The sequence below is a fragment of the Palaemon carinicauda genome, chromosome 35 (assembly GCF_036898095.1).
Source record: "Palaemon carinicauda isolate YSFRI2023 chromosome 35, ASM3689809v2, whole genome shotgun sequence".
NCBI lineage: Eukaryota > Metazoa > Arthropoda > Malacostraca > Decapoda > Palaemonidae > Palaemon > Palaemon carinicauda.
Window position 1 is genome coordinate 71,197,180 of NC_090759.1, and position 26,178 is coordinate 71,223,357.

General features: G+C 38.4%; 2 protein-coding genes across 2 annotated transcripts in view; both read right to left on the reverse strand.

Annotated features, from left to right (window-relative positions):
• Positions 1–3,172, reverse strand: part of LOC137627861 (serine-rich adhesin for platelets-like) — a 27,123-nt gene extending 23,951 nt beyond the window's left edge. The window contains exon 1 of the mRNA XM_068359289.1: positions 3,141–3,172. Coding sequence (XP_068215390.1) covers positions 3,141–3,172 — 32 coding nt within the window. The remainder of the gene's footprint in view (positions 1–3,140) is intronic.
• A 6,046-nt stretch (positions 3,173–9,218) lies between these two features.
• Positions 9,219–26,178, reverse strand: part of CLS (cardiolipin synthase) — a 189,203-nt gene continuing 172,243 nt past the window's right edge. Inside the window, exons 14-17 of the mRNA XM_068359291.1 lie at positions 21,847–21,976; positions 20,760–20,845; positions 20,322–20,482; positions 9,219–11,281 (exon numbers count right to left, since the gene is read on the reverse strand). Of these exons, the coding sequence (XP_068215392.1) occupies positions 11,185–11,281; positions 20,322–20,482; positions 20,760–20,845; positions 21,847–21,976 (474 nt within the window). The 3' untranslated portion in view covers positions 9,219–11,184. The remainder of the gene's footprint in view (positions 11,282–20,321; positions 20,483–20,759; positions 20,846–21,846; positions 21,977–26,178) is intronic.

Sequence of the window (26,178 nt, forward strand, 5' to 3'; positions counted from 1 at the left end):
ACTATTTTAGAAGTTAAATAATGAGCATGCCATCAAAAGAACAAATCGGCAGACATAAATTTCTAGCACCTAGGCCTACCCCTAGTACGAATAAGCTATCTGGTATTTATGTACTACTATTACTACTGCTACCACTCAAGAGGGTATAAGAAAGGCAGCAAATAACACCACGAAGTAAAAAAAGTGTCAGGAATTAATAGGTTTCACCGGTGAGACGATGCACTATGGCCGTGTTGCTGTAAATTCCCGCCTAATTGGGTTAAGTGAAGCTTGCTTGATTGAATAAAAGTCCCCTGTGTATGGATAACTAGACATAGAATAATTCACAAGCATTAAGAAAATATTACACAACATAATACACATGAAAAGTCTATCTAATGTTTTTTCCTCTTGGTTTGTTAAAGGTTTAATAGTTTATTTTAATGTTGCAGTTCTTAAAATATTTTTTTCCTTATTTCCTTTCCTCACTGGGATATTTTCATGTTGGGGCCTTTGGGCTTATAGCATCCTGCTTTTTCAACTAGGGTTGTAGCATCGCAAGTAATAATAATAATAATAATAATAATAATAATAATAATAATAACAATAATTCTCCCCTGAGTTTAGTTTTGGTATAGTACAACTATTTACAACAGTAAGAACTTGCTACACGTTGCATGAATGGAAAAAAAATGGTTTGTCATGATTAAACCATAGAAATATTTAGAAGCAAATTGGAAATGTCACCATTCATCAAAGATATTTCAAGGCTTATGAGAAAATTCTTTGACAGGTCACTTAATATCAGTCGTTAGAAAGTTGGTCTCAAACCATTTGATTTAGGTACGTCTCAAAAGTAATCATTATTAACCTAAGCATGGAAATACTGGAATTCTACAGTCAATTGTGGTGGATTGCGACCAGAGTGAAGTAGCACATAGATCTATGACCCTCGATTCAACATTATTGTAGAGCGTTGGACGTTCAAAATAGCTGGGGCCACTAGATGAAGTAAATACACAGTGAAAGGGGTGGGGGGGGGGGGGTATATGAAAATATCTTTCAGCTTTCAGTTATGTGCTGCATAGCTGTTATCGATTTTGTTTTTCTTTTAAGCGAGAAATTTGAGTTTTGCGCCATCGAGCTTTTAAAGGTTTAAAGGCCTATTCATGAATGGCACAAGCAAGGGACAGTGACATTGCCCTAGCAAGAAGGACAATGCCCTAGCCTAGAGAATGACCATGCATACATATGATCAGCGCCCAAGCCCCCTCTCCACCCAAGCAAGGACCAAGGAGGGCCAGGTATTGAAATGGCTGCTGATAACTCAGCAGGTAGACCTAAAGGCTCCCCCAAATCCCCATCCTAAGTACACAAGGATGGTGAGGTTGCAGACACTAAAGGAAGTAACGAGTTTGAACGGGACTCGAACCCCAGTCTGGCGATACTAGACAGAGGCGATGCTACACAAGGGTTATCGTGTTCGTATTATTGTTGAATCAATTTAATTAATTCTGCCACTGTACAACAATGTCCATACAACTTACGTCATTAATATCATACGGAAAACGAATGATACCACTAGCCTAGTTGAATATGAAATTCTGAGAAATTCAAGTTATCCACAATTAGTAACTTTTAAGTCTAATAGTCTTTATAACTGCGATTACCACAAACAAAATTCCACACAAATTAAAAACACGAGAAACACAGATAATAAACTATAAAGAAAGGTATTCACCAAGTTCTTTTTAAAAGTAGGCCTATTGGGCGCATTAAACAAGTTTTATCAATCTTTGCTTAGCCTCCTTACCGTAAATACAGTATAACTGACTGCTCCTTTGAAAAATGATAGCCTGATTGCTCCTTCACCAGTACGGCGGTGGTGTCATTTTTTCTCCTTATTAAACAAAACATTAAATAAAACGTTTAATTCCACACATGTTTTCTTGTGTGGCAGGTTAGAAGCAGTTATTCTTAGACTTTCTAATATAACATGGTGTAACCATAGACCAGGAGGCTGGCTTCCCTTTTACCCCCACCATAAGGTTAAATTTCGAGCACATTTTGCTATATAATTTTTTTAAATTGCTCTAAAAAGCTTAATTTTTGTCCTAGAGAGGTCAGGTTGGTCTCATTCTTTTGGAAAATGCCTGAAGTTTCTCATAAAATTATCAAAAATATGTAAATATATGTAATTAACAGTGTTTTGCAAGAACGTACCGGTACGTCCTTTGGGGGTGAAAGGGTCACTAAAACAACACCCTTTGCACTGCAGTTTACGCCAAACGACGTAGCAAAATTGTACTTGTATCTTAGCTTAATGGCATAAACGCATTCACATAAATCACACTCGTAACAGCGAGCTTAAAAGTAAGACATTAAACTACCAACATCTGAATAGCGCAGTGCGCACATGGAATATTTTTTAACAATAGACGTTGCAGCGGTGCGTTTATAAACAAAAATACTGTTTTTACACAAATGGGGGGAGGAATCCAATTGCTAATAGCTTGTAAGGTCAAATTAAACAGATGCAGTAAAAGAAAGTTAGCATAAACTTTGGGTTTTCATTTGACATAACAGCGATTCTCCATTTTTACCGATATATATTTTTGATGGGATGACATAATACATATAAGAGATGCTTTCGTTATATCATTTGAATTTTCTGTAAATGCACAATAATACATTGTAAAAATCATTGATAGCCTAGTCATTCTAATCTTTACCAATGAAAAAACTGTCAATCTTGTTCACGGATGAACTAGCTAATAGATATCATATAAATAGCTACTATATAACGTAAATAGTTACTATATAGCATGTAAATAACTAATAGATAGCATATGCATAGCTATTAGACAGCATATAACTAGTAACTACAGTAAATAGCATATCTATAATCTAGTTCAGAGCATATGAATAGCTATTAGGCAGCATATAACTAACTACTAGATACCATATAAACATATAAATAACTACTAGACAACATATAACTAGCTACTAGATAGCACACAAATAGCTACTAAACAGCATACTAACTACTAGATAGCATACTGATAAATACTGCACAGCATATAACTAGCTAGTAGATAGCCTATAAATAGCTACTAGATAGCATACTAATTATCACCACGCGACAGCAGAGGACAACTCACAAATAAAATCTTCTCATGTCAGCGTAAAACATCAGCATAAATATAAACAACACTTACAAATCCTACTCGAAACTGTCCGTATTCCCAGGAGGCCAAAAGAGCACTGAGATGAGCACCTCAAAAAAAGGTAGTACCAGATTCCTCGAAGTAAGGAACCAATGGTGAAACATTTTGATCACTAGAGTAATATGAATGTATGTATTCTAAGGCACGTTTTGTTGACGTTCCATTGCTCACCTTCGCACGGAAAAAGCCTAGATTTGTAACACTGGCCAGTTGGCTTACACTTGTCTTCTGTAGACACCAGATTGGCTGCAATGACAGGTGTTTCGTTTTCTTTATTTACAACATTTTGAGATTAATTTTAAATTAATTTGCATGGTGGTGCACAATCATTTAATGGGAAGATTGCTTGATATTGTTAGGACTATATTAATACATTCAAAATTTTTATACTTATTTTAAACTCACACGAAACCACACGCACACACACACAATATATATATATATATATATATATATATATATATATATATATATATATATATATATATATATATATGTATATGTAGGTATGTATATAGGCTATATATATATATATATATATATATATATATATATATATATATATATATATATATATATATATATATATGTATGTATGTATATAGGCTATATATATATATATATATATATATATATATATAGAGAGAGAGAGAGAGAGAGAGAGAGAGAGAGAGAGAGAGAGAGAGAGAGAGAGAGAGAGAGAGAGAGAGCATCAAAATGAACCATCCCACAACTCACTACTTACCTCTACCCTGCACACATTAGGCTCCTTATTTTCCTTCTTTTCCAATCCATCTACTCAGACCTTTAACTTTCTGCTTCCCCTATTCTATAATACCTTAAACAATTAGATGTCACTTATGCATGGGGAAGGTACTAGAATATACTGTAGGCCTAAAGGTTATTGTGCAGATGTAAAATGCCCTAGAATATATATATATATATATATATATATATATATATATATATATATATATAATATATATATATATATATATATATATATATATATATATATATATATATATATATATACTCAAAGCGAAGTCCACTGTCAATTCTAGCTAGGACCAAGGAGGACCAGACACTGGCAGCTGATAACTTAAGAATTAGCCCTAATAGGTCTCCATCTTTAGCTCAGGACAATAATGGAAGCTATTGAGATTTAGGCCACACAGATAGCAAGTCTCCACTTCCACCAGACTATTGTCCTCAATGCTCCATGATCAAAAAATCCCAAGACAATGGTCCATTCTCACACCATAGCTAAGATTTTTACCCCTTGCTCTATGCATGACCACATTCTCTACCTTCAGTTCAATGTACATTACATATACCTTGTGAATATTTAATCTTGGCTTGTGTTCAACATTCATTACAGTATTTACCTTCATAAACGGGGTTTATTTGAGAATTTGCTCGAGGGTACACTATTCTATCTTGTTTCTCTTCCTCTTGTTAATTTCAAGTTTTTATAGTTTATATATGAAATTTTATGTTATGTTATTATTGTTCTTAAACTTGTATTGCAGTTTTCCTTATTTCCTTTCCTCACCGGGCTACTTTCCCTGTCGGAGGCCTTTGGTTTACAGCATATTGCTTTTCCAACTAGAGTTGTAGCTAAGCAAATAGTAGTAGTAGTAGTAGTAGTAGTAGTAGTAGCTATAGTAATAATAATAATAATAATAATAATAATAATAATAATAATAAGAAGAAGAATAAGAAGAATAATATGACCCAGCACTGGAGTCTCTGAGGCCATTTAAAGCCCAAGCCCTAAAAGGGAACTATGAAGCAAAAGTTAAGAGGTTGTGAACAGCAGTGGAAAAAAAAATGGAGCCGAGATGGTGATATAGTGGAAGGCTAAAACGTAATTGCAAACGAGAGCAAAAGGGTTCCAACAAATACCCTTTAGTTATGCTTACAGTGGACCGTATGAGGTGAACTGACAGCACTGACCCCTACAGGATTTCCATTGAAGGAATGGGCAAAACAAATCTTTCATAGAAACTAGGGCTCTTACTAATCTTCTACACACACCCTAATAACATCCTTACTCTCACTTTTCTGTGACACATCTTTTCATACGACAGCTGCCTTTTGTATTTACACCAAAATACTTTGAGGAATCAACCGTTCTTATTTATTACCATCACTTACTTCCATTACCTGTTCATCAATAACATTCATTGCTTAATTTTCCAGGTTTGAATTTACCCTTCCAAACTTACCTTTGCTCATATTACTAATTTATGTACTGTAATGTCTCCACACTATCTGCAGTCAACATTGTGTCCTCAGCAATTCCATTCATGACCCATATGCTTATCCAGCAACTTTACAGATGTAGAACATCATCATTAAATAGTGTTACTCCAATAGTCCAAAACTCACTTTTATACAAAATCAGCTATTCCGTCGACTAAATTTTGTTTATCTCACACTACTTTCAAATAAAAAACTTTTGCTTACAATTCATCTTCTATTTCCTGCATATTTTAAAACTTCTCATTAACTGCATAATAAACAGTTCATTCATAAATCCTCTTCCTAATCTAAATCCAACGTTCTTCTTCATATTAATTGTGTTGTTACCTGACTTACTTCCTAAATCAGTATGCCATCATATTAAAGTTAATTTACGTTAGTATAATTATCCCAGACTCCTCTATTACCTTTACCCACAACATTTGTTTGTCTCATACACTCCTTTAGATCCTTTCCTCCTCTACCACCTTTACCCAGATACAAAATAACATTTTACCCAAGAACATTTCCAACTTCAAGAATTACCTTACAAACCCTGGTTAGTCTCTCGATCCCCTTTTAACCATTATACCTCAATTTTTTTTTTCTTAATAGTTTCTCCTTGTTGCCTTTAAATTCTTCACGACTAAGTAACATATTTATGCCCTTCATATTACTTTTAGTCATAAAATCAGTCACTTTCCCTCCAGCAACATTTCATTCCTACCTGTCTTCTATCCTCCACATCCAACTAATCTTTAAATAATTCACTCCAACACACAGCTGAATTTCCTAGCGAGAATCTCTTCCATAAACCAAGATATATTCAATCATTAACATTTCTTGATGCTTTTACTATTACCCCTTGAATGTCTGCTCCTATTCATCAATTCATATTAATTGTCTGATTTTGTTTATTCTCTCTTTTCCCAAGTTCCTTCTCAATCCTTCAGTATACCCAAACAATATATGCTTTCTTGTTAGACTATTCCATCTCAATTTTTTTTTTTTCACTGAACCCCTTACATTATTTCAAATATCCTATATTCACAAACACTCCCCATAGACAGGTGATCATCACTTAAATTCTACTCCATCCACATCATACTTCTCCCGCCTTGGTGTCTTTAACAGGGTCCAATTTTTTATCTACTTTCTCTATACTATACACTTTGCCAATTTAAATTTCTATCTATCCTATATTTTGTCTCAATTAAATAACTAGATATAGTAAAGTATTTCTAACAATTCACCTTATTTCATTCATCAACTTGCTAATTCTTTTCTGCATTTTTTTCACTTTCTCAATCATACTTATGTATCATATCCATTTTTGGAAACCATAATTAAGTCCCTTTCCAAACACGTCCAAAATTTTATTTAAAACTCTCAATTCCTTTAAGAACACTATACTCGTCAACACCATCATCTCTTCCTCTGTCACAAATTTGAAATGAAAATACAGTAATTTTCAGTCACTGTTTCATATTTAACAAACCCAGCCCAGCAAATAATTACTTGGCAGCAAAAAAACTATCTTGTCACTCCTGCCAAGAGTTCCCAGGATGTAATCTGTTAATATTATTAGAAGCAATCTCCAACAATAGCTTGAAAAACAGAATGCTACGGGCACAAGGCCTCCAATAACGAAAGTGGCCCAGTGAGGAAAAGAAATGGTTAAATCTCAATTTTAGGTCAAAGTTTCATATACAATAGTACCTCGGTTTACAAGTTTAATTCACTCAGGGAGCAAGCTCTCAAGGTAAAATGCTTGTATCCTAAATAAATGTTTCCCTTAAGAAACAAATGAAATTTACTTGATTCACTCCACGCATCCAAAAATACACATATATACTTTTATTATTATCATTATTATTACTTGCTAAGCTACAACCCTAGTTGGAAAAGCAGGATGCTATAAGCCCAGGGGCCCTAACAGGGAAAATAACACAGTGAAGAAAGGAAACAGGGAAAAATAGAATATTTTAAGAGCGATAACATTAAAATAAATATTTCCTATATAAACTATAAAAACTTTAACAAAACAAGAGGAAGAGAAATAAGATAGAATAGTGTGGGACCGGGAAAGCAGCCATCAAAGTAAGAAAGTAAAGAGTGTACCCTCAAGCAAGAGAACTCTAACCCAAGACAGTGGAATACAATGGTACAGACAGAGGCTATGGCACTACCCAAGACTTGTAATGTTAATTAATGAACAGTTTATAACACCTACATTATAAATAGATAAAAATTAATAATTCAAAATAAAACAAAAATATGTAAACACAAACTAACTCTCACTTTACCTTTAGGGAGAGTTGGGCCTAGCAGGAGTGGGAGAAGTCGTGCCAGTTAGTGGGAGTGTCACTCCCCGAGGACTTCTGGTAAGACACCAGTTCTTTCTCTTGAACGATGTTCACTACCACTAAGCTTTCTGTACATTTGGTCATCTTTTTTAATACTCTTACACTTAACTTTCCCAAGGAATCCATCTACAGAAGACTGTTTTGCTTTTGCTCTAAAATAGCTTGAAAATGCAACATCGCATTGCCAGTACAGTAAATACAGTATTCGCTGCTCATTCTGCCATAGTCTCATCAAGAAGATGTTTCTAAAAAATTTTGCAGGGGTTCCCACATTCTTAACATCTCCCTAATTTCTCTTCAAGCATGAGTTTTGTCACTCTGTCCTACCATCTCCTCCGCAAACTCTTGTTACTACTTCTTATGCAACTCAATCAGGTCCTCAGTTATCAGCTGCTAGCTATGATCTTCAAGAAGATTGATGGTGATGTCCTTGTCCAGCTCCACCTCCCTTGTCTTTCCCAATGACACAACTTCATCATGATCCTGCATGGGTTTCACTCCCTTGAAATCGTGTTCAGGAACACATTAAGGCCCCAGTTTCCTTCCTCCAAAGTTAGGGGTTTTGTTGGTGACCCCTTCACAGGCTTTGTCAATCATTTTGAGGCTATGGACAATGGAGAAATGTTCTTTGCAAAACCCTTGGAAGGCAAGGTTAATCCCTTCAGTGACCTCAAAGGATTGCTTTTGAGTACAGAATACAGTAAACCAACAGTTCTGTTTATATTTTGTGAATGGTTCCAAGAAATTTTGATAAACTGTTACTATCTAATCAAAAAGTGAGTGGATGCTGAGTAATATTTCCCATAAATTTTTCTGAAATTCAAAAAAACTCAAGTAACAGTTCTCTCTGATATCAAAATCTTTCACGCTATTTCCTACCGTATGTAACAAGTAGTTTTTTTAGGGGGAGGACAAAAGCTTTCCCTTTTGAGGCATAAGACATGCAATTAGTTCTCTCCATTCTCCTTCTGAATTCCTGTCTGGTGTCATATTTTCATCCACCCCTTTATAGCTTCTTGGCCTTTCCAACTGGTCTTTTTTCTACTGCATAATGACTCAGTTGGTCAAGTCAGACCAGGAAAGCCTGGCCATTTGTTTAGATTATTTTATAGACATGAATGATGTCACTTCATGCAAAATATAAGAAGCTTATAATTGATGGGGATTCAGCGTTATGAAGCTTCATCTGTGGTGGATAACGGGGGAGGGTGGGCTGTGGCACCCTAGCAGTACCAGCCGAACTCGGTTGAGTCCCTTGTCAGGCTGGGAGGAATGTAGAGAGGAGAGGTCCCCTTTTTTTGTTTCATTTGTTTGATGTCGGCTACCCCTCAAAATTGGGGGAATTGCCTTGGTATATGTATGTATAATTGATGGGCTTATATATAAAAAAACCTGTATCTGTAATATAAAAACATTACATTTGCATTCAGTATTGTACATGTGTCACAAATTGTGTTACTGTAGTTACATATCCAGCTTACAACAATTTGTCACATCACCATAAAATATAACATATAATGAGCCGAGGCATCTTTATTGATAATCTGCATCATGCACTTACAAAAGAAGACATCAATTTACAGGACCAAGTACAGGAACGTATAAAGTTTATCATTTACGTACGGCATTCTAAACTACACAATGAAACGTAAACACAAACTAAATTACAATAAAACTTAGCTAATATGATAAACGATTTTGAAACTTGCTCTAATGTTTGAATTATACTACCTTACAATTCACCTGCTTTTATTCAAACAATTTTATCTACAAAATTTTTCACATATCATGGTACAAATGCACAGCATTGATCACTAATTACTTATAAGTGCAAACTCAAGTCAACCTATCTAAACTTTTCAGCAAAAAACTGGATCATCGCCGTTCCAAGACGATCATGAGTAATGCACGTAAACTGAATTGTACAAAGTATAAAAACTATTTGCTTCCTACTTCAGGTGTTACATATTGCACACTGGCTTGACGAATCAAAATCTTCCAATTGGCAATCCAACAGTAAGCAGTTACATCTCATGATACATGGACAAGTGAATATTTCTCCCACATAATCCTAAAACTGTATCAAGTACTGTATCACGGGGGCATATAAAAATTAGAATAGCGCCAACGTTATCCCTGCGTGTCATAAGAGGCGACTAAAAGGGACGGGACGAGGGGGCTGGGAACCCCCTCTCCTGTATCTACATCCTGTGAGACAGCAACAAAGAGTTTCATTTGTTGATGTCGGCTACCCCCCAAAATTGGGGGAAGTGCCTTGGTATATGTATGATGTATGTAAGTATTCAAAATTAAAAAACTTCGACTTTAATATGATTTTGAAAAGTTCATCTGAGGAGAAATCTTATTAAACAAATGTTATCGCCCTTTCAATCTCATAGACTGCTCAAAAAGAAAAAGTGGAATGTTCAGGGGATATCACTCAATAAATGGAAAATTAAAGTACATTTTACAGGGAAAATATCATGCTCACAGATACAAATGGCAGCCAATGAAGCACAATTACTGCTAAAATTGTAGACTCGGCCCAGTACCTTCACAGAATGAAAGTTGAAATATGCATCTTATGGTGGTACAGACATCTACCATAGACAACTGCTTCAAGAAATTATATCGTTAGTAATGGAAAGTCAAAGATGGCTACTAAAGAGTTACCATATGCTATCTCGACAATTCATCGCCCTGAAGAGGAGAGCAAAATTATTTTTTCAGTAACATTATAATCTTTAAAAATTGCACCTGAACATATATATCTTTGGTATACTGTACTGTACTGTACAGTATTAGTATTACAGTTTGAAAAATCTATTTTCAAAATATTTTTGCACATACTGCTTGAACTGATGAAAATTTTAGTAATTTACATTCAGTTTAACTTGCACAATTAATTTTCATCCAAACATCTTCACACCTGAATGTCTCAATCCAAATGTCTTTGTATGTGTAACAAATTACAAATCCTAAACGGAAAAAAAAAAAAAAAATCAGAAAAGGTAAGGTTTACAAAATATTGGCACACTGATATGCTACTTTAAAAGCAGGATAAAGTCACCAAAATACTCAAGGACACTTATCTGGCCTATCTGTTGTATCAAAAGAATCTGTATCAAAATACTCAAAGCAACAAAAAATTCTTTACGTACCCACAATATGCGTTAGGCCTACAGAACTAGCACTTACAAATAAAATGTGACAGTGCTACATGAATTCTAGCACACAACTTTCTGAGACCAGCATTTTGATGTAAATGCCATATACATTTTATATTTACGATAAAAAATATCACACCGTCCACAACTCCAATTATATACATAAAATTGCTCTGCATAGTTAACTCCCTGAAGTCATTAACTCGATTTCTTCATGTGCCGAAGAATCTTATAGGTATCTTTGGAGAAAATGTAAGTCAGTCCTGAGCCTATTGTCGTGACTCCTGTCACCCAGCTGTAAACACAAAATCATAATTACAGTCGCTCTGCGGAAACTCCTTATTCTAAGTACCATTAAATATAATTGAGATGAATGAGACATGGAGTTTTGACATTTTTTAATATAGGGAGACATGACAGAAAATTACATACTGTAAATATCTATTTGACAGTTTTAAAACTTTCATTTACTGCATTTGTTAGGTAAAATATCATAGTCTCAGTAATCTGATTTATTCTTTTAATAGTAATAATAATCACACGTCACATAATTACAGATATATAATATTCCCAAGAGGATGCAAAAGTACTCATGTTGCCTGTAAAGAGTTCTGTTTGGTCAAAATTAGCATACAAATCTAGAAATCACTAACTAATCTTGTAAACCTGTGACCTAGCCATATATGTGACTTCCTTAAACTTCATTGGCAAAAGTCACATGTGAAATGCCTCCAACCGGGTACAGTTCTCTCTCTCTCTAACTGTACTAATCACTTTAAATGGCAGAAAAAAACAGTGACAGGGACATAAGACAACATTTCTATGCACAGCCTTCGCTAGGTTTCCATAAAGCCTAACCTTACAATTTACTTATCCTAACTACTTATACAAACACATGCTTAAGTCAATAAAATCTAGAGAATCCACCACTGCACTACAGCAGAAACAAAAACTACACAAGCACATCTGCCTGAAATATGACCACAAATATTGAACTTTAGTTAGCAAAATGTTTACTCAATACCTTTGTCATAACATAAGAAATTTTACAATTTGCATTTTTTGCAGCCATACAAGCCCTAGTCCTTTAATATAGGGAACATTTTTGGTGGTGCTAGAATGCTGTTGAAATTGTTAACAATTTAGTTAATGCCAATTAGTGAGTGATGGTGAGTAGCCCTGCCCACTCTCCTATCAAAGACTTACGAGTCACATCCCACACTGCAATGAAAGCCCCCATGAGAAGGAAAGTTTTATGCTCTTCAATTAGAACAAAAAGGCTCCAGGCTGAGCAATAGCCTTCCACAGTTTTGACCGAGAGAAGCTTTTTGGCGAAGATTGATTAAGGTGTCTGTGATTTCCGTTAAAGGTGCTGACAGATAGGGATATCGCTCGTCTTGTGACCAACTGGGAGCAACCAGGTTCATCTATGAAAGATCATCACTCAGTTGGTTCAAGACGTAGGTTTCCCTGGATATATCTGGCTGACAACTCTATGGTGTAATTCACCAACCATAGGTGTATCTGCTCGTCGACTTTAACGGGTATGGAAACTGTACTTCCTTAGTTGTTGACATGAATTACTACACTATAGCAGTTTTGTTGCTCACTTAAACATCACAGAATGCTTCTTTAAACATTCTTAGAAAGCTTTCATCTCCAAAATGTTGATGCAGATGCATTTCTTATGCTGACCACATAATTGATTTGACAAGGGCGCCAAGGTGAAAGTCCCACTCCTCTTTCAAAGCATCTGAGAACAATTGCATGTCTGGAGGTGGGGAGGTGAGAGACTCCACTGGTGGGGTTCCTTTCCTCCAGTCACCAGGAATGAGTTGCCAGTACCTTCCTGTCCCACTGGTACAGGATAGAACTTGGAATCTTTAGATGTCGACCTTTGATCTTCCAACACCTCTGAAGGGATCTCTATTAGAGATCCCTTAACTTCTCTTAAGAGCAAGCTTCTCAAACAAAAGGTGGCCAAGAAGATTTGCCAAAATCGAGCTGGAAGTACCATCTTGAGGGAACAGTCGTGCTACCTCTCTGAGCTTGCTAATCATCCTCTCTGCTACCATGAATATCAACATAGCCAGATACTTCAACCTTCGCTTGGGTGGGCGATTCCACTTCTCCCTACTTATCAATTTCCAGAGATTTCGACAAAAAGTGAGAAGAATATCTCAATCCTGTAGCAACTACCTTTCTGAGGAGGCCAGAATCACCAAATTATCAGGATACATCAAATACGTATCCAGTACGACATATCCAAGCTGCCATCAGCATGAATACTTGGACCAACCACCTGGAGATGAATGATCAGTCCAAACACAAGGAGTTGAACTGGTACACCACTCCCTTTCAGGAAGAAGCAGAGGTACTTAGAAGAGACTGATAATTCGACACTTGTAAGTACCAAGTACCTTTCCCTCTGCTTATCATGGTGGAGAGTAAACTGTGGCCCTGTGCCATGAGCAAAGGCCATGTCATCTCGGCCAACAATCCGTGGCCACTGGCTGCATCCAATCAAGTAACAATGTCATCAAAAGACATTTTCTCAATTTAGGATAATAAAATATCCAAAACAGAGAAGAAAGTAGCACTTCCCTATCTAAGAAAAGGTGAATGAGGGCAGCCAAGATCCCCCAACAACAAGCCAATGATAAGCGTGCACATGCATGCGGTCATGCATCTCTCGCTAGCCTGGCTACCAGGGTAGTCAAGCCATGCCTAGATCTTGCAGGAGCACAGGAAACAAAGCACTAGCCATGGTTAATGAAATACATAAACCCTAGCATGAGACCGTGCATCCCCTGCCAGTCTGGCTACCAGGGTAATCTGACCAGTAACCAGGTCCCTGGCCCTGGGGGTTTGTGGTATGGGACATGGGCCCGGCCCTGGCCAAGCCTTTCTTAAGTCACACATCATCGGCGGTCTGCAATGAAGAGTTCTAGCACATGTTGGAGTGCAGCCATCACCTCACACTCCACCAACTCTGATAACACCATGAAGTTTCAGTGAATGGCGAACTAAATTTGGAGAGCACAGTGCTAATGTCTCTTCGGCATTGTCATGGACATTGCCAAGAATGAAGCTAGAGATCACTTAACCTTACCATTTCTAAAAGAATATGCCCACTTTTAAAGAGATGTCATGATCACTACTCTGCATAAGAAGATAATTATGATCATTCATTCTCCTAGGGCGCACAGCGAATGACTCCATCGCCATTTTAGCCACAAACCCATGCAGTCAATCCTTCAGTAGTATTTATGCTTCACCTCAGTAGTATTTATGCTTCACCTCATGTCAGCACTGGATAGGATGCAACAGTACAACTGTACTCATTACAGTAGAAGACAAATGTGAAAACCCTTTGACAGGAGAGTGGAAGGGGCAACTCATCTGCCCTTATCACATGCAGTTAATTACTTTGTTGACAATTTTGACAGCAGTTCCAGTTCCGTTGATGTTCCCTTTAGCAAAGGATGAAAGGTTTGTAGGTCGATACATGTACAGTAGTTACAAACAAAATCGACGTGGTCACAATCAATAATTTTCGGTCTTACCGCACCAGGGATCCATCAAAACATATAAAGTACAGTACGTGTATACTACAGTATACTGTATCATACTGTACAGAGTAATAATTGCTGCGCGTATGTATAACAAAAATAAAAAACAGTAATGTAAACACATGGTTACTGAAACACATTTGTACAGTACTGTATGCTACTGCAATTAACTAGTCCAGCAATTTCCAATTTCAATTACATATACATAGTACGCTCATTTTCTATGCGAGTTCACTATAAAGAGATATATTGTACCTTTGACACTAATTTCACTTAAAAGACAATTCAGTGAACATTGTAGTGCACTTGATAACAGATAAAAATCCTGCCCAGTATGTATATTGAATTATTCTGTACATTCACATAAAATGCCAAATTTTAAACACACACACACACACTCTCTCTCTCTCTCTCTCTCTCTCTCTCTCTCTCTCTCTCTCTCTCTCTCTCTCTCTCTCATCTATAAAAACAAAATACCAAGGGCATCACTTAAGCTTCTCTTTCTCATCATCATCATACCCATTTTTATGTTGGTTCTTTCTTTTAAGGTGTTACATGCTAGTTGAGTTCACTCCTTCCTCTTCTATCTTTTACTCTTGCATGCCTGAACTTCTATGAGGTTTAGGTCTTCATCTACCACCTTTCCCAATATTTCCATGTGGCTTTCCTTCATGTCTTCATTCTGTTACTTCCACCTCTATTGTTTTTCTAAGGGACTGCTCATCATCCTTCTCATTGCATGTTAATTTCATCTCAATCTGTACAGGACCCACAAATCCATCTAATGTCTTAGCCCTTTATTTACGGGACATTTCTATTTACCAAAATCTAGCAAGAACCCTACCTTTCAACGATGCTGCTGCCTTTCTCTTTCTTACAGCTCTCTCAACTCCAGGTTCAAAGTCCAGCATGTCTCGAGAGGGAACGGAAATATTCTACCTCATGTAACACAAGACCATGTATCCCTACAGTTCTCAACTCTTTCATCTTCTTTACTTGCTCTTGCTAGATATTTCAGTAATCTAAAATCTCTTGTGACACACTCTGTAACATTCGGTACACAGTGGAGTTCCCCAATACTTTTCCTGAAATAACTATTTACTCATTTCTGATTGTACTTTTTCCTTGACTTTTAGTCCTCCATTTGACCTCTCCACCTTCAAAAAATTTTTCATCACTTCTTCCTCAGATTCTACTGATGACACGAGGTTATCTTCAACACCCAGTAGGGCCCCCTTCCAGCATTTTATTATAGTTTTCTCCATTATTATGATAAACAGTTGTCATACATCCTAATGTAAGGTACTCATGGAAATTAACCTTAATACCAAATCAGATCACTGTAGAATTTATCCTATATGTTTAGTGAACATGAACCCTACATTGGATTTATGAATCTGGACCTTTGCAAAGTGTATGGTACACTAACTAACTAAGCAACTAAAGAACAGTGGTGAAAATAAGATTACAAACTTCAATCACACACAAATACATGGGCCAGAGAGTGTTTCATTGTTTAGTTGCCCCCAAAATTGTGAGGCTTTCTTTTCCTTAAACTCTTTCATCAATAAACCAATCAGCACACAAAACTATAATTTAAGCCAATCAGCTTATGTACCATACCCAATGAGCACAAATGGCTCTGCATGAGTTATTTTTCCTCCTATTCCAAACCAGTTGATGTTCACACTGCACTCTACACTCAGACATTTGCAGTGTGCAGTTTATTGTACACTTTGGCAATTCTGTTACAGTCAAAAGTGTACAGTATACCCTATCTTGAAGTAATGTGACTAAAGGTATAGTGGTCATGGTAGCCTGCTGGAAACATCCCTGCCTAGCAATCTGCTGGACTGGAGTTTAAGGCCTGCTCAATATTGAGTTTCTTGTAGTGTCTGCAACTTCAGGACCTTGTGAACTAGGGATGGGAGGGGGGGGAGCCTATAGATCTACAGTAGGGTCCCGAATTATGCGAGAATTTGGTCGATTAATGACCTCGTGTAAATGGAAAATCGCGAATTTCGAAACACACAACTAACAGAAATAATTCCATTGTGGCCATGGCAACCAGCAATTTGCCTATTCAAATGTGTTTACTACCCATTTCCAATACTTTCTTTGTACTATACTGTATTTCTTTATAATATCAAATTGTTTTTGTAAATAAATAAAACATTTAATATACTTTAAAGTTCTAATAACTTGAAAAATGGTTAAAATTATAACCAGGATAGGTGTAAACACCATATATTTCCCGTTACAACACAACCCAAAATACAGACAAATTTTAATGTTTGTCATATCTATTGTATAATACAACTGGTGAATAGCAAAACCATCACTCTATAGACTAGCTTGTTGTATGATTGAAAATCCAGAATTATCAAAATAAAGGCGATTTTATATCATGCGTTTCCTAAACACGCTAAAAAGCAGAATAGAAAACGACAACCAATGTTTTGTTTACGTTTAACTCTGATCACAACGAAGAAACAGACGCATTTATACATCTGTGTTTTTGAATTGACAGCAATTTTACCAAGTATAGATTATATGTTGAATTTGTTATTACCAATGTTCTAATTATTTTTTATTAGAACTTTCAAATAAATGAAATGAATGCCATTTATGAAATGTTTTTCTTTATGATGCCGCCTGAAACGGAAACCTTCCATTTGTTTACGCTCCATCTTCGATCATAATAAACAAACGAATGCATTAAACACACATGATCTAAGTCATAACTAATGATATTACAAACATTTAGTAAACATTATGTTATTACAAATATTTTACTTACGTATCCATATAAATTCCTAAATTCGTAGCAAAGCTGGAATTTTTTTTTTTCTTATGCGTTTAATCCACAATAGCAAACTGCCGCTAATGACAGAGTGATAACTTACGATAATTCTAAACTGTTACGAAAGATAATTGTCCTTTCCATATCCAAAATACTTTTCCTAACTTCAGTTATAAGTCAACTTGTACCCACCTCAATTATGGATCCATATGCAAAAAAGGTAAAAGAAGAAAGTACTAGGCCTATTTTTAAAGTCACCGAACAATTAGGTTACCGCTATAACGTTCGATGTGAGAGAGAGAGAGAGAGAGAGAGAGAGAGAGAGAGAGAGAGAGAGAGAGAGAGAGAGAGAGAGAGAGAGAGAGAGAGATGGTTTTAAAGTACTAAACAATAAATATGATAGGATATAACACATTGGTGTTTATGTAATATTAACTGTATAGATGGTTTGAATAAGTTAAGAAATAGTGTAAACAATTCTTTGTTATTGTATTCGCGCGAAAGCTAGACATCAGCTGATGTGATCACAGCCAAAAGTAAAACAAAAATAAGTTAGCAATACTCGATTTTTAAAACACACCCGAAATTTAACAACATAAGTACATGTTTTATTATAGCGCAATTGACATTTAAAGAGTAAAAATTTTCTGGAATAGAATGGTGTTTCCTAAAAAATAGTGGTTTGCGGACGAAATCGGTTACCGTATTTTAAGCTATGATTGAAATGGATGTATACACGGTATAATTTTTTCGTTTTGTATTTAATTGACACTTCAAGAAAACCGATTTTGGTTTCTTCATCTATTTGTAAGTATTGTATAACGAGAGAGAGAGAGAGAGAGAGAGAGAGAGAGAGAGAGATTATGACGCAGAAGGTTACAGACCTAGAACAGGGGAGGATGAAGGTGGGGGGGAAAGATGAGATAGGCTGGGTGGACTCGCAGGGGAGACGGTAGGAGACGGGGGAAGGGGGGATTTGGTTGCCAGTGGCTAAAAATAGATTCTGAAAGACGGTAAAGGGAAAAACGAATCCCATCGAATAAACAGAATAAGGAAAGGGAATAAGATCCAGAGGAATAATAGATATAATGGAATGAAAATGACTAGATGGTGTTAGTTGTGATAAGAATAATTTAGATATTTGAAATAAGAGTGTCTGAGGAGGTATAGAAGGAATTCGTGATAAATATAGAGGAATATCAAAGGATACAGTTAGTTTGCATTAAAGGGTTTGTTATCGTTTATCGGCAGTGAATAGCCCAAACTTCGGTAACGAGTCGTCAATATTTTGTCATATTTTAAACAGTATACATTTGATTTGCAAACATTGGTTTTGTAGAGTAGACGGTAAAATAAAATCTAGAGAGAGAGAGAGAGAGAGAGAGAGAGAGAGAGAGAGAGAGAGAGAGAGAGAGAGAGATTTCTGCCATCAAATCTCTCTCTCTCTCTCTCTCTCTCTCTCTCTCTCTCTCTCTCTCTCTCTCTCTCTAGATTTTATTTTACCGTCTACTTTACAAAACCAATGTTTGCAAATCAAATGTATAGCCTACTGTTTAAAATATGACAAAATATTGACGACTCGTTACCGAAGTTTAGGCTATTCACTGCCGATAAACGAACCCAGTCTACTCGTGAAAACCTTGAACGCCCAGAGGGAAAAATAAGGCTTTTAAATATACTGTACTAAACAAAAATAATGTTTTAATATACCATCATTAACACTACCATTACAATTATCGTAAGGTTGGAGAAAGATAAAGATTGCCGAGAACGTAACCACATTTCTGTTTACATTTTGTCAGCTGGACTCGCACAGTTAACAGTTGATTTCATTGTTGATGTGGAATTTTATCCTTAAATAGGCTATTCATTATGAAATTATGTTAATGAAATGTAATGTTAATATTGTTTTGTAACATTTATTATAAATCACCGTATTTAGGGCTACCAATATACTTAAAAAGACTATAGATTTGATACATTTTGTAGTGCTTGACTCGCGAACTTTGAACAGCCTCGTGGATACAGAAAATTTATTTTTGAAAAATAGCGATCGTGGAAAAGGGGAATCGTGTAATTCGAACACGCTTAATTCGGGACCCTACTGTACCTGCTGAATCATCAGAAGCCACTGTCTGGCCCTCCCTGGCCCTAGCTTGATGGAGAGGGGGCTTGGGTGCTGATCATATGTACTTATGGTCAGTCTCTACAGTAGTGTCCTGCTAAGGTATTGTCACTGTCCCTGGCCTCTGTCATTCCTGAGTGATCTTTAAACCTTCAAGTGTTTATGTGGCATAGAGCAGGTACAAAAGGGATTACAGTACTGCATTTCTAAATACCCTTCAAAAAAAAATTAATCACTAAAATAAACTTTCAACTGAGCTACACAAGGCACTATTATTATTATTATTATTATTATTATTATTATATTATTATTATTATCATTATTATTATTACTTGTTAAGCTACAACCCTAGTTGGAAAAGCAGGATGCTATAAGCCCAGGGGCCCCAAAAAGGGAAAGTAGCCTGGTGAGAAAGGAAACAAGGAAAAACAAAATATTCTAAGAACAGTAACATTAAAATAAATCTTCCATATAAAAAGTATAAAAACTTTAAAACAAGAGGAATGGAGAACTAGAAGAGTTGGAAGACCTAGGCCTACATGGCTGAGGACTATGAAGCATGAAGTAGATGACGTATGGAGAAGTACTGATTTAAAAGTTCAAGATAGAGACGACTGATGAAATTTAATAGAGGCACTTTGCATCAATAGGCATAGGAGATGATGATGATGATAAAAATATTGTGAAATAATGGAGAATTCTTTTTCTCCTGAACTACCTCCAGTAAATAATGTTAACTTCTTTACAATAACCTAGTTAAGAGTTAATAGAAATAGGAAATAACTACAGTACTTTACTTGTATTGCATACAAAATTGTTTGGGCAAAAAACTCACCAGAGTCCTGTAAGAAGGTGATGGTCGACATATCCAAATACAGGGGCAGCCAGGGATGCTGTGATAAGGCCTAGTTGTATGGCAGTGTTTATCTTACTCAGGGTGGTTGGTGCCAACTGTGCAGTTGCATGTGTGGCATCAAAGTACCGAACAATAGTTCTCTGTTTGAAATAAGATTCAATAATAATGTCCTGTCTGGCATAAATAAGTAAAGATGAATGGTTAATAATAACTAGTTCTATTTATTGGGAAAACAAAACCAATGAATAAGTACTGAAAATTCCAATGTACAGCTAATAAAAATAAAATACAAAATCTTACATAAACAGTTCCTAATGCTAAATGATTAGTTTGTTTGATCTTTCCTTATTTCAAAATCTCAAATAGTTTTGCAGTAGTATATCATTTACATAATAAACTAATCTAATTTATGCTTACTGGAGGAGGGAGACTTTTGTAACGCACGTAAGAAGCACCACCAATAATCACGAGGTCTCTGTACACAATAATCACAGTAAGGGGCACTGAAAAGAAAATTAAATGGTAATTTCACTGATCAGTTTAAAGGTTTAAAGGTCGCTCATGAATGGCAGAGGCAAGGGACAGTGACATTGCCCTAGCAATTAGGACAATGCCCTAGAGACTGACCATATATTATATGATCAGCGCCCAAGCCTCCTCTTCACCCAAGCTACGACCAGGGAGGGCCAAGGCAGTGGCTGCTGATGACTCAGCAGATAGACATATAGGCTCCCCCAAACCCCCCAACCTTAGCTCACAAGGATGGTAAGGTTGCAGACACTAATGGCACTAACGAGTTTGAGCGGGACTCGAACCCTCGACTGGCAAACACCAGGCAGAGACGTTACCAATCAGGTCACACTTTTAGATATAGTATATATCTTCAAACTTGAAATTAATTTTTTCTAACCTTAAGCAGGCTTTGTATTTTAATCCACTGACAAGAATTAAGAGATGAGTAAAGTTAAATTGTTGTCTAAAATAAAAATAACTTCCAATTGTTAATACCATTTCAGAAATAAATTATAGTCATTAGCAACTTTACAAAAACAAGTTATCAAAAAAATTTTCTTAAACCATGAAAATTTCTAAGTTATTAAAAAATCCCACTTCTACATTTTTCTAACTGAAGTCAGTTTTGAATTTTGAAACAGACCTTTAAAACCTCCTCAGTCTAAGATGTTCAGACTGACAAATGTTAGGTAGTGTACATAGAATTCTACTATCCTAGTGCTACAAAATACTTTGAGTAGGAATGATAATAAAATATTTGCTTTACAGTACAGTATAACAATAACGATACTAAAATGTTTGCATTAAAATTATCAGCATTTCATGATGAAAAATTAATTTATATATAGTCTGACTAAGCATATTTGCTTAAAATTGCTCAATATTAACTTGGCCACCCTGAAAACTAAAACAATTCTATATCCAAAATTAGAGTCTTATATTTAACACAAGAAAGAATGCAAAGATGAACATCACACGATATGTTACGTACATGGTATCAATCCAACATATGTGAGAGAAAGGAAGAGCATCGCTACTAGAACTTTGTCCGCCAAGGGATCTAAAAAGCTGCCAAGACGAGAGGCTTGATTCGGAAAAGTTCTTGCTATCCAACCGTCAAGCTAAAAAGAAAAAAACTTTCATAATAAATATAATTTATCATGTAAACTTATCTAATTTAGTCTAAATTTGTAGTAAAATTTACTAAGACATGTAACTTACGAAGTCCTGTAAGCAAAAGTTGACAGCTAAAGTCAGTGCAATTTCACCCTATTGTCTATTAGTCACCGCTGTCCTCCCTCTTTTGTGTAAAATGATCTCGACTTGACAACAAACATGGATTGGAAAGTGGGAACTTTTTCATGACGATTTGTAAGACAAAATAAAGTTCTAAACAGCATCATAAAATGACAAATTCGAAGATAATTTGTATTTTTCCTAACCATACAAACCTTAGCTATTTACAAAGGGTTATTACTTTTAGCGTAGCTGAAATGGCGAGCCATTAGAATTTAACGAGGGTGTATTACCCCCGCGCTAGTTAGCGGGGGGGGGGGGTAGGGGAGTGGTAGCTAGCTACCCCTCCGCCCCCTCACACACACGTGAATACTCACTTTCACTTAGAGGTAGGACTTGTCTTGGGGGACAGGGCTGGCGGGCAAATATGTGTAAATAGCTAAGGTTTGTATGGTTAGGAAAAATACAAATTATCTTCGAATTTGTCATTTGTTCCGTAACCGAAATACAAACCACGCTATTTACAAAGGGTGACTTATCCCTTAGGAAGGGTGGAAAGTCCCCAGCCATACTGGCTTTGGCTTTACCCGGGGACTCAGAATCCGAGTGAGTCGCACTCGAGAAAAGGAGTCCCTGCACCTCACAAGTTCCTTGCTCCGCAAGGAACCATGTGGCCTACGTAAGCTTGTGTGTGAAGGAAGAAGTGTGACCCGTCTTAGGCAGTTGACCTGGAGTTCCAGAAGGAACTCTGGGTTAGGACGTTCCCAATACCACCTCGTCAGGGTATGGGGGACGCGACAGTATTGACTCAATACTCGGAACACAAGGAAGCATGGTTTACCTGCAGAGGTTCGAGGTCAGCTATGCAGAGACCAGGATGCTGCTTCCCCGTAGAGGGGATGATGAAGAAAGAAGTAAGGGCCAGACATACTTCTTTCGTTCATGCAGACTAAAACCTGATAACAATGCCCTCAACCTTCTGCTACCTGTCCAAAAAGGAGCCTGAGGTTAGACCAGCTGTTGTGTAGCCACCACAGAGCGATAGAAAACGTATCGAGACTCCTGTGGGTCACGCCCTGCAGGAAGCGGGCTGCGAAGGTCATCAGACGCTTCCAGACTCCAGCTTGTAGCACCTGCGTCACAGAGTAGTATTACTCGAAGGCGAGGACGTTGCGATGTATCCAACATCGTGCTGTAGGGCGACGTGACGGGGGAGGGTCTGAAGACAGGTCGAGATGAATGTACTCGAGTCCGGGCTGAAGAGGTATACTGGTGACTCTCCCCCCATGTCCTCCTTGTGTTCCCAAATCGGCTGCAACTGAGGCCAAACTGCAGCTGTTCCCAGCGCTAACCTCTCGATTCCTTACTGGCAAGAAAGAGAAGGTCTTGGGACATCACACACAGAATGGAGACTCGAAATCTTGAATGAATCGGACCGAAGGGTCGGGACCCTCAGATTCTGAGTCTAGCCAACAACTCAGGAGCGAGCCTGAATGTTGCCTTCCCCTCTTCCTTAGAAAGGGGGGAGTAGTAAGAGACCAAGAAGATTGTTTACACACTGGCCGTGGCCAGAGTGAGCAGAAGACCCAAGGCGGAATACAATCCGAGGCCTGTCGTAAAAGGGTCTTGAGAAGATCTCTTAAAGGACTAAAAGTCCGAGCCATGCTCCAAGTTGGAGGTCTTCCTCCGACTAGGGCAGGGACGATCGTAGCTTCGCATGAGCGAGGATAGATCCAGCGGGCAGGAAAAAGTTATTCCTTTAAGCCTGAAGGTCAGGGAAAGGCTGAGCGACAGGCTTCATTGCCGAGAGCGGAAAGGAGTTTCCTCCCGCCGAAAGGCAGTAAGACCGTTATTGCTGGAGAAGAGGCCTCACGGGAAGAGGTATATCACCCACGGCACCCACCACCTTAGACTCTTCACTTTGCCTGGGAGACCCCTGTGGATGACTATCGCAGATGACGCGACATCCGTACAAAGACTGTATCGGGTTGTCTCTTCTAGAGGAGGAAGCGTAGTGTCTCCAGGCATGAAGCCGAAGCGACGCCCCGGTTCGGGAGAGATGTCGCAGTGTGGTTGCTTGAGTAGTCTGCGCCGTGGGAGAAGCTCTCCCGGGAGTTCCGTCAGGGGAAGCAGAGGGTCCAGAAACCGTTCTGCGCATAGTCCCAGTGGAGCTCTCCCATTGAAAGGTTGACAGACAACCTGGTTTTGTTGAGACCCATTGTCCGCAGACAAAAAGGAGGGAAGACGCAGGCGTCGAATTTGTCCCACCATCACCGGAATGCATCTTGCCAGAGTCTCGGGGTCTGAGACTGGGGGGAAGACTAGTGGAAGCTTGAGGTTCCAAGGTGTCGCGATCAGGTCCCCCAGACCAGCACTTGCTGGTTACCCAAGGTCAAAGACCCCTAGGTACACTCTCTCAATGAGGCTCTGCTCGGATAGTCTGAGAGAAACATTCCCCTGCCTGGAATGAGAGAGCCGATGGTGGAATTGAGAGAATCTCAATCATCCCGGTATCTCTACTGCAAGATGTGAAGGTGTGAAAATGCGTCCCCTGCTGGTTAGAATGAAGTCGATGCGCAACGGGGCGACTTGGCAGGAGCTGTAGGATCTGAAGAGGGGCCAGACTAAGGCCCTTAAGCCTGCCTGAATGATGGAGAGGTATCCTTCAGGTCTTGACCATAGGCCTGGACCGGAACATGCCCCCCCCCCCCCCCCCCCTTTCCTTTGACGAGTCCGAGAACCGCATCAAGAATGTGGGGAAAGGACGAGAATATCCACTACCATCAAGAGGCTCCATAGGTCAACACCCATTGCAGGTTTAATAGTTCCGCTGGTCCCATAGGGCCAGGGAGTCCGGTTAAACATTGCCTGAAGCCACCGGAACTTGGATCGCCCCACATGGAACTTATCCTGAGGCGACCGTTCGGACTACAGACGGGTCAATGAGGAAAGAAGAACTAGGAAACGTTCCAAGGTAGGGCTGAAAGCTCTGCTTGACTGAGAACAGGTACTGCGACTCTCCTCAGTCTTGCCACAGTCAACCGAAAGGAAGGCTCGGAGGATGCGGTAACAGAATCTGGCGTCCCCAGGTGGTCACCCATCCAAGTACCGACGTTGCTTAACCTCGCTGGACGGACGAGAAGCGGGGTTTCCAATGTGGTAAGGCGGTTGACTCAATATCATGGCCAGATACTCCAGATGTTGAGGCAGAGGAAGAGAAGGCTCCAAGCAAAATACCATGAGCCCACACTCATGGTCAGCATCCGGAAGCTTGTCCCGGCGCTGAAGAAGGTCGAAACCCGAGCCTACCGGAGTTGACCAGCCCTCCAAACAGCAGAGGAGGCGGAAGCCTGCACCTGAGCGGCCAAGAGGAAGGCAGGGAGAGTTCTCTGGGGAAACAAACCTGCTATGCCACAGCGGGATAGCCACACTGCATCATAAGCAGGAATACTTGCAGTCTAGGCTGAATTCGACGAGCACCCTGGAAGATGGATGGAATGGAAACTGAAAGTACCCGTCCTTCCGATCCAGGGTTAAAGGAGTCCTGTCGCCTCGTTACCAGTCTGATCGATTCTGCTGGTCTACGCTGGCCGAAGTTTGTTCGACAAACTTGATCAGGGCTGAGAGGTCGACTATGGACATCCCCTCTCAGATCCTTCCTTACAAGAAAGGATCGACTGAGGGGGCCGGGGGTGAAGCCGTCGATGATCCTAAGGAAGACCTTCGCCTAAGGTATGGATCATTCTGCCCAACCGGGCAACTCTGCTGACGCTATGGCATAGAGGTTCAGAGACACTGAATTCGCTGACAGAGACGGCAGGCGCGATATCCTTGGCTACTCACAGAGATTGTGCGGGAATGGGCATCGGGAAGCTGTCATTCGGATGAGTAACCTTAAGCATCCTCCCAGCGAAAAAACCTGCAATCCTAGAGTTCGTGAACTCCTTTTAGGACTATGCCCCCCGGGGGAGTCTCCCGTGCCATCTGTTCCTGACAGGAGGAAGCTGCAATTGGACACCTTGTCCCAGTTGTCATAGCCGATAACTTAGGCCGACGTGGTTGAAAGAAAAGGGCGCTGGAGCCCTGC